This window comes from Bos javanicus, chromosome 3, assembly GCF_032452875.1.
Source record: "Bos javanicus breed banteng chromosome 3, ARS-OSU_banteng_1.0, whole genome shotgun sequence".
NCBI lineage: Eukaryota > Metazoa > Chordata > Mammalia > Artiodactyla > Bovidae > Bos > Bos javanicus.
The window spans coordinates 110023980-110037279 of NC_083870.1; the positions used below are offsets into that span (position 1 = coordinate 110023980).

Sequence of the window (13300 nt, forward strand, 5' to 3'; positions counted from 1 at the left end):
AAAAAAAAAAAAAAAAAAACCTAAGACACAAACTACATGTTGCCTGCGTGGTCAGTCATTTCAGTCGTGTCCAACTCTTTGTGACCCCATGGACTATAGCCCGCCAGGCTCCTCTGTCCATGGGGTTTCCCAGGCAAGAATACTGGAGTGGGTTGCCATGCCCTCCTTCAGGTGATCTTTCCAACTCAGGGATGAAACCAAGGTTTCCCACATTGTAGGTGGATGGTATCAGGGGTATTACCCTACTGTCATGGAAAAGTGGGGTGTCCTCATGGTTATGGCTAAAGAGTAGCAGAAATGTCTGCTCTAGTAGGCAGAGATCCAGTTTGTGATCTCTTTTACATGGAGTGTTACATGGAATGTACCAGAAAAAAACTAAGCAGATAGCAGGATTTGTGAGTCATCCCAACACACACAGGTTAAACCTATGGTCAGCCAGGTTCAATATTTGAAAATCAATTAAAGTAACTGATCCCATTTATATGCAACCAGTCAATCCTAAAGGAAATCAACCCTGACTATTCATTGGAAGGAATGACGCTGAAGCTCCAATACTTTGGCCACCTGATTCGAAGGGCCAACTCATTGGAAAAGACCCTGATGCTAGGAAAAGTTTGAAGGCAGGAGAAGAAGTCGACAGAGGACAAGATGTTTGGATGGCATCACCAACTCAATGGACATGAGTTTGAGCAAGCTCCAGGAGATGGTGAAGGATAGGGGAGTCTGGCATGCTGCAATCCATGGGGTCCCAAAGAGTCGGACACAACTGAATGACTGAACAAACAGACTGATCATATTAAGAGAAAAAATTGAAAAATCACATGATCATATCAAAACATGTAGAAAAAAATCCATCATCCATTCATAATACAAACTCTCAGCAAACTAGGGTTAGAGGGGAACGTCCTTAACTTCATAAAAAAACAACTAGAAGGTTTACAGCTTTCATGTTTATTGCTGAGAAACTAGATGTTTCCCCCCTAAAGTCAGGAACAATGTAAGGATGTCTCATCTCACCACTGCTATTCAACATCATACTGGAAGTCCAAGCTAATGCAAGGAAAAGGATATAAAAGTACACAGACTGGGAAGGAAAAAATAAAACTGCCTTTGTTCACAGAGAACATGACTGTCTATGCAGAAAACCCCCCAAATTGACAAAAGCTTCTTGGAACAAGTAAGTGACTTATCAAGGTTATAGGATACAAAGTGAATATACAAAAAATCAACTGCTTTCCTAAGTACTAAAAATGAAAAACTAAAATTTAAAATTTAAAGTGCAATAACCATTTATACTAGCAACAAAACAAAAAATATATACTTCAATATAAATCTAAATGAGGAAAACTATAAAACTCTGATAAAAGAAATCAAAGAAGCTTTGAACAGAGATATTTCTTGTTAAAAAATAGAAGATATCAATTCTTTTTTTAGAAGATATCAATTCTAAGATGTCAATTCTTCCCAGTTTGATCTACAGACTCAATGTAATCCCAGTAAGTCTCAGCAAGTTACTTCGTGATTACTGACAAACTGATTCTAAAGTGTATAGAGAGGCAAAAGACTTATTAGCTAATACAACAGGGAAGAAGAATACAGTCAGAGAACTGACATTACCTGACTTCAAGGCTTAACAAAACAGAGCCCAGAAACAGACTCACACAAATACAGTCAATCTTTGACAAAGCAGCAAAGACAATTTAATGGAGAAAGATAATCTTTCCAACAAATGGTGCTGAAAACCACTGGAATCCACGTGCAAAAAGAAAAAAAAAAATCTAGATATGACCTTATACCTTTCATAAAATTAAGTAAAAATAGATTATAAAAAAGAAAACTATAAAACTTTATATAAAAAAGAAAATGTATGTATGTATCTATATGTAAAAAAGAAAACTATAAAACTGCTAAAAGATTATACAAAGTAAAACTTAGAATATAGCACCAAAAATGATATGTGAAAGAATATACTGATGACATTATTTAAATTTGGACTTCATTAAAATTTTAAACTTGTGCTTTATGAAAGACACGCTTAAGAGAAGACAAGCCAGAGCCTGGGAGAAAATATTTGCCAAGTAGGTATCTGATAAAGAACTTGTATCCAAACATACAAAGAACTCTTAAAACCAAAACAATAAGAGAACAAACATATCAATTAAAAAATGAGTAGAAGACTGGAATAGACATTTCATCAAAGATATACAGATGGCAAAGAAGCACATGAAAAGGTGCTCTCTCTCTCTCTCTGTATATATATACACACACACACACACACACACGTATTTTGGCCATGCCACACATGTGTAGTATCTTAGTTCCCTGACCAGAGACTGAACTCATGCCCCCTGCAGAAGTGCAGAATGTTAACCAATGGTCTGCCAGGAAGTCCTGGTGCTCAATACTATGTGTTATTGTCGTTGTTCAGTTGCTAAGTCGTGTCTGAGGTTGTTGATATTTCTCCCAGCAATCTTGATTCCATCTTGTGAGTCATCCAGCCCGGCATTCTACACGATGTACTCTGCATATAAGTTAAATAAGCAGGGTGACAGTATACAGCCTTGACATACTCCCTTCCCAATCGGGAAACAGTCCGTTGTTCCATGTCCAGTTCTGTTTCTCCTTGTCCTGCATACAGGTTTCTCAGGAGACAGGTAAGGTGATCTGGTATTCCCATCTCTTGAAGAATTCTCCACAGTTTGCTGTGATCCACATAGTCAAAGGCTTTTGGGTAGTCAATGAAGCAGGAGTAGCTGTTTTTCTGGAATTCCCTTGCTTTTTCTACGATCCAACGGATGTTGGCAATTTGATCTCTGGCTCCTCTGCCTTTTCTAAATCCATCTTGTACGTCAGGAAGTTCTCAGTTCACATACTGTTGAAGCCTTGCTGGAAAGATTTTGAGCATTACCTTGCTAGCATGTGAAATGAGCACAACTGAACGTGTTCAAGTATATATTATTAACAAACTTCAAAGTAAAATGACAAGATTACTACTACATACCTATTAGAATTGCTAAAATCCAAAAAACTGTCAGATACTGAATGTTGAATGAATAGGCACTCTCATTAACTGCTGATGGGAAAATAAAATGGTACATCACTTTGGAAGACAATTTGACAGTCTTATTGTTGTTCAGTCACTAAGTCGTGTCTGACCCTTTGCAAGCCTATGGACTGCAGTAACACCAGGCCTCCCTGTCCCTCACTACCTACTGAAGTTTGCCCAAGTTCATGTCTATTGAGTCAGTGATGCTATCCAACTTCTGCCACCCTCTTCTTTTTGCCTTCAACCTTTCTTAACATCAGGGTCTTTCCCAATGATTTGGCTGTTGTATCAGGTAGCCGAAGTATTGGAGTTTCAGCTTCAGCATCAGTCCTTCCAATGAATATTCAGGGTTGATTTCCTTTAGGATTAACTGGTTTGATCTCTGTGCTGTCCAAGGGACTCTCAAAGACTCTTCTCCAGCATCACAATTCAAAAGCATCAATTCTTCAGCACTCAGCCTTCTTTATGGTCCAACTTTCACATCTGTATGTGACTACTGGAAAAACCACAGCTTTGACTACATGGACCTTTATTGGCAATGATGGCTCTGCTTTTATTAATAAGCTGTCTAGGTTTGTCATAGCTTTCCTTCCAAGTGTCTTCTAATTTCATGGCTGCAGTTGCCATCTGCAGTGATTTTGGGGCCCAAGAAGAGAAAATGTGTCACTGCTTCCACTTTTCCCCATCTATTTGCCATGAAGTGATGGGACTGGATGCCATGATCTTAGTTTTCTGAATGTTGAGTTTTAAGCCAGATTTTTCACTCTCTTCTTTCTCTTCAAGAGGTAATTTAGTTCCTCTTTGCTTTCTGCCATTAGAGGGTAACATCTGCATATCTGAGGTTGTTGGTATTTCTCGTGGCAATCTTGATAACAGCTTGTAACTCATCCAGCCCAGCATTTTTCATGATGTACTCTGTATATAAGTTAAATAAACAGGGTGACAATATACAGCCTTGTTGTACTCCTTTTCAAGTTTTGAACCAGTCAGTCAGTCAGTTGTTACATGTAAGGTTCTAATTGCTGTTTCTTGACTCGAATACAGGTTTCTCAAGAGGTAAGATGGTCTGGTATTTCCATCTCTCTAAGAATTTTCCACAGGTCGTTGTGATCCACACAGTCAAAGGCTTTGGCATAGTCAATGAAGCAGAAGTAGATGTTTTTCCAGAATTCCTTTGCTTTCTCTATGATCCAGTGAATGTTGGCAATTTGATTTCTGGTTCCTCTGCCTTTTCTAAACTCAGCTTGTATATCTGGAAGTTCTTGATTCGAGTACTGCTGAAGTTTAGCTTGAAGGATTTTGAGCATAACCTTACTAGCATGGGAAGTGAGTACAACTGTCTGGTAGTGTGAACATTCTTTAACACTGTCCTTCTTTGGGACTGGGATGAAAATTGACCTTTTCCAGTCCTGTTGCCACTGCTGGGTTTTCCAAATTTGCTGACATACTGGGTGCAGTACTTTAACAGCATCATCTTTTAGGATTTTAAATAGCTCAACTAGCTTTGTTGGTAGTAATGCTTCCTAAGGCCCGCTTGACTTCACACTCCAGGATGTCTGGTTCTAGGTGAGTGACCACAGCATTGTGGTTATCCCGGTCAGTAAGACCTTTTTTATATAGGTCTTCTGTGTATTCTTGCCACCTCTTTTGCCTCTGTTAGGTCTTTACCGTTTCTGTTCTTGGCAGTCTTATCATTTGATAAAGCAATTGTGCTCCTGCTTATTTACTAAATTGAGTTAGAAACTTCTGTCCACACAAAAACCTCATGTGAATGTTTGTAGCAGCATTATTCATAATTGCCAAAGACTGTTAAGAAATCAAGATATCCTCCAGTAAGTAAATGTAGAACAAACTGTAGTACTCACACAATGTAATATTCAACATTAAAAAGAAATGACTTATAAGCCACAAAAAGACAAGATAGAATCTTAAATATTGCTAACTGAAAGAAGCCAGTTCAGAAAAGGTTACATACCGTGTAATTCCAACTATACAACATTTTAGAAAAGGCAAAACTATAGAGACTTAAAAAGACCAGTGATTGCCAGGGGATTGAGGAGACTGAGGGAGAGATGAGTAAGTAGAGCACAGGAGATTTTTAGAATAGTGAAATTATTCTTTGATACTGTCATAGTAGATAATGACATTATGCATTTGTCAAAACTCACAGACCTGTACAAAGAGTAAACTTTAATGTAAACTGCAGATAATATGTAATAATAATTTATCAATACTGGTTCATTAAATGTACCACTCTAAGATGTTAAAAATAGGGAAAGCTGTGTACAGGGGAAAGAAGGTATATAAGCACTTTCTATATTATCTGCTGAATTTTTCTGTAAATCTAAAACTGTTCTAAAAAGTAAAACCTATTAGTTAGAAAAATCACTCACTGAATCCACTGAGTGAAGCAGTGTAGAAAGTGCACTGAAAGTGAACTAAAGAGAATGCAGGCAAGAAGATCAGTGTGGAGGCTATGACAATATCAACTTTCTCTCCCAGCAACAGTGTATGACAGTGTATACTTACTCACATCTTTGTCAAAAGTTGCTATCATTGTTGGTGAAAAATAATTTATTCAAATTCACATGTCTTTAATGTCTAATGAGGCCCAGCATCTTTTCATAGATAACTGACCATTTGTACTTCTTTTGTGTCCTTTGTCTTTTTCAGTTATTTGTTCTTTCCTTGATTTACAAATTCTTTAACACCTTCTGTATTTTTTTCTTTTTCTTTTATTTTTTAAATTATGAAACTATGATAGCACATTTACAGGAGAGTTGGGAAATACAGATCAAAGTTACACATATAGTTCCACTATATATTACAATTGTTTTTCTAAGTAGGAAAATTCATATTGATGTATGGCAAAACCAATACAATATTATAAAGTAATTAGCCTCCAATTAAAATAAATAAATTTATATTAAAAATAAATAAATAAATATTCTCCTGATTTGAGAATGTCAATATAAAATTTGTCAACTAAAAGTTCTTCCTATTAAACACTTAAGAAAGCAAAAAAAAAAGATTTTTAGTTGGAGTTTCAATATCAAACTTTCAAAATTTAACAGAATGAATATACAGAAAAGTAAAAGGATACAGTAGACCTGAAAAGCACCATGATCCAATTGAACACAATGAAGATTTACACAATTTTCACACAACAGTAGGGTATAAATTCTATTCAAGTTCCCGTAGACTATAAACTAGCAGACACTGGAACATATCCGGGCACACAAAACAAGGTAATACTTTCTGTATTTTATCACAACGTAAAAAATATCTTTTGACTTTTATAACCATCATTTTTAATCACTACATATTATCTCACCACCAGAAACTTACTATTTAAAACCAGTTCTTAGTAGTTGTTTAATGTCACAGATATCATTATGAAAATTTTGTGCACAGAGTTTTTTTATATTATGAATTCTTTCCTTTGAACATATTTTTGGAATAAGAAATACTTAAGTTGTGACTGAAAACACATTTTTATACTTTTGATGAAAGGATATTATCAATTTGTACTGTTATCAGCAATATGTTAAATACTAGATTCACTGCATACTCACAATCACTAGGTATTACAGTATTTAAATATATTTGCTAATTTAGTAGCATAAAAATGTCCTTTTATCAATTTGTACTTTTCTTTCTTTATTGGTGTAAACCAACATATTCTCAAATATTTACTTGTTTTTTCTTGAGAAATTTTGATTTTCTTCATTTATTAATCTAGGAGAACATAAAAATTTTTTCCTTTGAGTACAATAACAGATCCATATGAATACTCTAATAATAAACTATAGCCTTTTGTTGTTTCAATTTGCTGCAAATATTTTTGATGTTCTATGGTTTCCTTTTAATTTTAGTTATACATTTGTGATAGAAAATTTAATTTTTATGCAAATAAATTTTCTTATGTCAATTCTATTATCCTAAGCTTAAATGATTATAGTCCATTCAGTAATTTGAAAATTATATTTTCTTTGTGTTTTTCCATGTTTAAATGATTTATTTTTAACTTATTACTCTCATAAACTTTAGCTTGTTTACACTCATAATAGCTAACATTTACTGAGCATTCACTATATCACAGGTGCTGTCATAAACCTGTTTACATAAAAGTGTTTGTGATCCCATGGACTGTAGCCCACCAGGCTCTTCTGTCCATGAAATTCTCCAGGCAAAAATACTAGAGTGGGTAGCCATTCACTTCTTCAGGGGATCTTCCTGACCCAGGGATGGAACCTGGGTCTCTTGCACTACAGGTAGATTTTTTATTCTATTTTAGCCACCAGGGAAGCCCTGTTTACATATGTAAATTTATTTAAACCTTACAACTACCTTCCCTTGTAGCTCACTGCCTGCAGTGCAGGAGACCTGGGTTCGATCCCTGGGTTGGGAAGATCCCCTAGAGAAGGAAATGGCAACCCACTCCAGTATCATTACCTGGAAAATCTCATAGACAGAGGAGCCTGGTGAGCTGCAGTCCATGGGGTTGCAAAGAGTCGGGCACGACTGAGCGACTAACACTTACAAATTAAATATTTGTAGTACCCCAATTTCACAGATGAGGAAACCCAGGCTTTCTGTAGTTAAGTAATTCAGGTAGTATCACACAAGTAGCATACCTGGCAATACCTGGGTATTAAGCAGCAGAGTCTGACTCTAGAGCCTGTGCTTTTAACATACATTATACTCATACTCAAGTTATTTCAATGACACTTTTAATAAACAATTCTCTTAATCATTGTTGTGTAATGCCTCCTTCACTGAAATTCTTTTCATAGAGTCTTGGACTATTTAGTTTGCTCTCATGATTTCTCTTTTTATAGTAACAATACATGGTTTTAAAGACTATAGTTATAAAATGTATTTTTATGTTTGAAAGTTTTAGGATATGTGTTAGTATAATTTTAAAAGGAATTTTTTTTTTTTTTTGGCAAGCAGGATCTTAGATCTCTGACTAGGGATCAGACCCATGTCCCCTGCCTTGGGAGCATGAAGTTTTAACCACTGGATTGCCAGGAAGTCCCTGAAAGGAATAGAAAGTACCTGAGGAAAAATGCAATCTTAATACGGTATCTTTACCATACACTGGTGTCTTCCCGGGCAGGATAACGATAATGAGCTGCAGCCCTGAGTAGGTGTTCTTGAGATGCCGGAACATGGGCTCCACGCTGTCTGCCCCCTGTGCGTATTTGCAGAAGCAAGGCTGGCCCTGGATGGGCATCCCTGCGTCCTTGGAAATCTTCCGCAGCTGGTCTGTGAAACCCCTGGAAGGAGAAATCACTAAAAATAAAGCTTTTGTCTAGTTATCAACATCTAAAAAGTAGTAATGCAAAGTTTGGGAAGGGAATGGAAAACAAAGCAAAGATCTGTGTGCTCCATATAGCAAGAGGTCACCAGAGTAGTGATGTGAAAGGCCAACAACTGGTCAGTAGTCTATTTTGCAAACTAAGAACACTACTGTACGGTTATGTGGCATTTTGTAGTTTACAAAGGATATCAGTAATAGAGTGTGCTGGTTAAGAGCTCAGCTCTAGAATTAGCATGACGGGTTCCAGTTCTGTTACTTGCTAGCTATAGAATTTTAGGCAAATTTTTTTCAGTTTCTCTCATCTGTAAAATGACTACTTCCAATTAGAGTTGGTGTGAAGATTAAATGAGATAATACACGTTAGGCACTTAGTGTACTGCCCAAGACCTGGTGTAAAAGCTTGATATATTTAAGCTATTATACATTTTCTAATTTGATCCTGACAAGATTTATAAAAAGGTGGTAGGTGTAATCACCATTTTACAGACCTGGAAATAGCTTCAGGGACATTAAGTATTAGATCAAGGTCAAATGCTTGGATAAGTGGCAAGACCCAGAACTATGACCTAATTCAGAATTTCTTTCTACAGTAATACCTATTTGAAACTAGGATAGCAGGAAAGATTCTGTCCTCAGAAAAGATTTAGGAAAAAGAAAACATTATAAAAAAAAGAGGTAGACAGCACTTTAATAATTCTGCACTTAGCCTAGGATAAATAAGTAATAATGTTGAGGTTTAACAATCACTTTACTTGTTTTTAAAACAAATACATCCCTAAGTCAAGGATCTGAATGGTTTTTGCTCAAAAACTCTGATTCCCTCAGGACAGAGATGAAGTTTGTAGGAATTCCCTCCTCCTCCTTTTCCTTATTAGTATCTAATTCAAGAAAGTATGAAGTTGAATATTTTCAGTTAGCCTGAACAAGAGCCGTAAGCCCAATGATTATGAGACTTCTATCAAGCCATGAATAACAAATGTAAAATGAAAAGAGTACCTCAAAGCTTGAAAAACAATTGGAGGTGTTTTCTTTGGTCTCTGGAGGTCAAGAAAAATAATCGCAGCATTGTACTTAACTGAGCTCCAGACATTTTACTTGAAAGTCAGAGGATAACAAGTTCGGAGAGAAAAAATATACTAAGTGAACCTCAAGACATACACTTAGAGATGTGGAGCCAATAAAAAGGAGGTGGCACTAGTGGTAAAGAACCTGCCTGCCAACGCAGGAGATGTAAGAGTTGCAGGTTTCATCTCTGGGTCGGGAAGCTCCCCAGGAGAAAGGCATGGCAACCTACTCCAGTATTCTTGCCTGGAGAATCCCATGGACAGAGGAGCCTGATGAGTTATAGTCCATAGAGTTGCCAAGAGTTGGACATGGCTTAGCATGCACACATCCATGAACAGAATTAAATAGGAAAAAAAAAGTTTTTCACATGAGGGAGGCAAAACAAATTCTGAATTGATCCTGGGGTAAACTGATCTCTACGTCACTCAAGAACTATTCATTACGGGCATATAGGGTCTGTTAGTGGACTTACATCAGACAATAATAATTTTTCTTAGGATTAGATTCTAGAGAGGAGATAACTTTACACAAATATTATAACTTTATTTTATACAGGCAGTGACAAGTACAAATGGAGAAGATACTGACAAACTACTAAGTTTACTATTATGGATTATTTCCAGCATCACAAATTACAGAAGACTGAGTGTCATTTAGAAGTGTAGACACAGAATGGAGGCATCTCAGTAAAGAGCTGCATGAGTGTAAATGGAAAAGAACACCAGAGAGTTTGAGGGCATACAGTGTTCAGTTTCTTTGTCCAAAATATATGAACATGGAGAAAGGGTTTAAAGAGGCAAATGAAAAACTTTAAAAATGTTATTCTTTGTTAATCAGAAGCCTGAAGTTTTAGAATGGAGCTAATCACACGAGGAGTTGGTACTCTTTTCACTATAGCACAACTCCTCAAACAAGAGTAACAGCAGAAGCCCTCAAGAGGGCCACAGCCCCAAAGATTGGTGTTCCAAAGGAGAGGAGACAAAGGAGAAAGGAAACCAAAGTGATGAAAAAACCAGGAAGGCAAGAATGGAGAGACTGTCAGTAAGGCAGTCAACTGTATCTAATGCTGCACAACTATTGAAAAAATAATGGGTCAGAATCAGTTCAGATGCTCAGTCACGTCCGACTCTTTGCAACCCCATGGACTGCAGCACACCAGGCTTCCCTGTTCATCATCAACTCCCAGACACTACTCAAACCCATGTCCATCGAGTCGGTGATGCCATCCAACCATCTCATTCTCTGTCGTCTCCTTCTCCTCCTGTCTTCAATCTTTCCCAGCATCAGGGTCTTTTCAAATGAGTCAGTTCTTCACATCAGGTGGCCAAAGTATTGGAGTTTCAGCTTCAGCATTAGTCCTTCTAATGAATATTCAGGACTGATTTCCTTTAGGATGGACTGGTTGGATCTCTTTGGAGTCCAAGGGACTCTCAAGAGTCTTCTCCAACACCATAGTTCAAAAGCATCAATTCTTCGGTGCTCAGCCTTCTTTACAGTCCAACTCTCACGTCCATACATGACTATCAGAAAAACCATAGCCTTGACTAGAAGGACCTTTGTGGGCAAAGTAATGTCTCTGCTTTTCAATATGCTGTCTAGGTTGATCATAAATTTTCTTCCAAGGAGCAAGCATGTTTTAATTTCATGGCTGCAGTTACCATCTGCAGAGATTTTGGAGCCCCCCAAAATCAAATCTCTCACTGTTTCCATTGTTTCCCCATCTATTTGCCATGAAGTGATGGGACCAGATGCTATGATTTTAGTTTTCTGAATGTTGAGTTTTAAGCCAACTTTTTCACTCCACTCTCACTTTCATCAAGAGGCTCTTTAGTTCTTTTTTGCTTTCTGCCATAAGGGTGGTGTCATCTGCATATTTGAGATTATTGATATTTCTCCTGGCAATCTTGATTCTGGCTTGTGCTTCATTCACCCCAACCTTTGGCATGATGTACTCTGCATACAAGTTAAATAAGCAGGGTAACAATATACAGCCTTGACGTACTCCTTTCCCGATTTGGAACCAGTCTGTTGTTCCATGTCCGGTTCTAACTGTTGCTTCTTGACCTGCATACATATTTCTCAGGAGGCAAGGTCAGGTGGTCTGGTATTCCCATCGCTTGAAGAGTTTTCCAGAGTTTGTTGTGATCCACACAGTCAAAGTCTTTGGCATAATCAATAAAGCAGAAATAGATGTTTTCTGGAATTCTCTTGCTTTTTTTAATGACCCAGTGGATGTTAGCAGTTTGATCTCTGATTCCTCTGCTTTTTCTAAATCCGGCTTGAACATCTGGAAATTCACGGTTCATGTACTGTTGAAGCCTGGCATGGAAAATTTTGAGCATTACTTTGTTAGCGTGTGAGATGAGTGCAATTGTGTGGTAGTTTGAGCATTCTTTGGCATTGCCTTTCTTTGGGATTGGAGTGAAAACTGACCTTTTCCAGTCCTGTGGCCACTGCTGAGTTTTCCAAATTTGCAGGCATATTGAGTGCAGCACTTTCAAAGCATCATCTTTTAGGATTTGAAATAGCTCAACTGGAATTCCATCACCTCCACTAGCTTTGTTTGTAGTGATGCTTCCTAAAGCCCACTTGACGTCACATTCCAGGATGTATGGCTCTAGGTGAGTGATTATACCATCATGGTTATCTGGGTCATGAAGTTCTTTTTTGTATAGTTCTTCTGTGTATTCTTATCACCTCTTCTTACTATCTTCTGCTTCTATTAGGTCCATACTATTTCTGTCCTTTATTGTGCCCATCTTTGCATTTTCCCTTGGTATCTCTAATTTTCTTGAAGAGATCTCTAGTCTTTCCCATTCTATTGTTTTCCTCTATTTCTTCACACTGATCACTGAGGAAGGCTTTCTTATCTCTCCTTGCTATTCTTTGGAACTCTGCATTAAAATGGGTATATCTTTCCTTTTCTTCTTTGCCTTTAGTTTCTCTTCTTTTCTCAGCTATTGAGAATAGACCATTAGAACTGATAATCACAAAGATACTTTTGTGGTTGAAATTGATTCCAGGAATCAATTTTGGTAGAGCACTAAAACTTCAAGGAAGGAGACTGAATGGAAGCCTGGAATCCTGAGAGAGTGTCAAGGTAAAATGAAGATTTGTTTTAAACAGAAGATTGTTGAGGGAAAGAATGTGGAGAAGATGAAAAGTAGCGGAGATGGAGGCCAAATTTTGGAAAGTGAAAATGAGAAGTTAAATGACTCTTTGAAGGAACTCAATTGAGAAATAAGGATGTTATTTAACTTTCATTCAGTAAATAAGTACTATTATCTCTATTTTTAAAAGGTAAAAACTGAAGCATAATAAGATCAAATAAATTGTTCATGGTAATAAAGTTAGGAAGTGGCAAACCTGGGAATTAAATCTAAACTATTTGCCATCAAAAGTCAATGGTACTCCTGCTATACCATATAAGCTAGTCTATTAGAATGCCTATAAGAATCAATCAGTGACTTGGATATGACCAAAAAATTCAGAATCTTCATCAAAGTACTGAGAAGAAACATTTTTAAAGGTTCATTGATTAAATATACTTCATATTGAGGCAATGTTGGTTAGAACATTAGCTGAATAATTTAAAATTGAAACACAAAATGGTCCCAAAGTGAAACTAATGACAAGCCTTACTTCAATATTTCTTCTCTACACTGCCTCTGTGTGGCAAAACAAGCTATAGCCCACATTTTGATTTCAACTCCTGTGTGGAACTGTTTCCCTCGCATGTCCCATACTCCGTGGCTTGGTGTTGCTACAGTCCGGTTCTACAGAGAAAGAGAAATAATAAGGCAAAAAAGAACAAACATTTAATATATAACTTATTTGAATGAGCTAAAAATAAGCATTTCAAA

The 13300-nt window shown here is 37.0% G+C and overlaps 1 protein-coding gene across 6 annotated transcripts in view; it reads right to left on the minus strand.

Annotated features, from left to right (window-relative positions):
* Window positions 1-13300, minus strand: part of AGO3 (argonaute RISC catalytic component 3) — a 132508-nt gene that overhangs the window by 31065 nt on the left and 88143 nt on the right. For 5 of the 6 annotated variants that reach the window (XM_061412523.1, XM_061412525.1, XM_061412527.1 and 2 more), the window contains exons 11-12: window positions 13080-13213; window positions 8108-8328 (exon numbers count right to left, since the gene is read on the minus strand). In XM_061412523.1, the coding sequence (XP_061268507.1) occupies window positions 8108-8328; window positions 13080-13213 (355 nt within the window). The remainder of the gene's footprint in view (window positions 1-8107; window positions 8329-13079; window positions 13214-13300) is intronic. The other variant, XM_061412524.1, reaches the window with a different exon arrangement.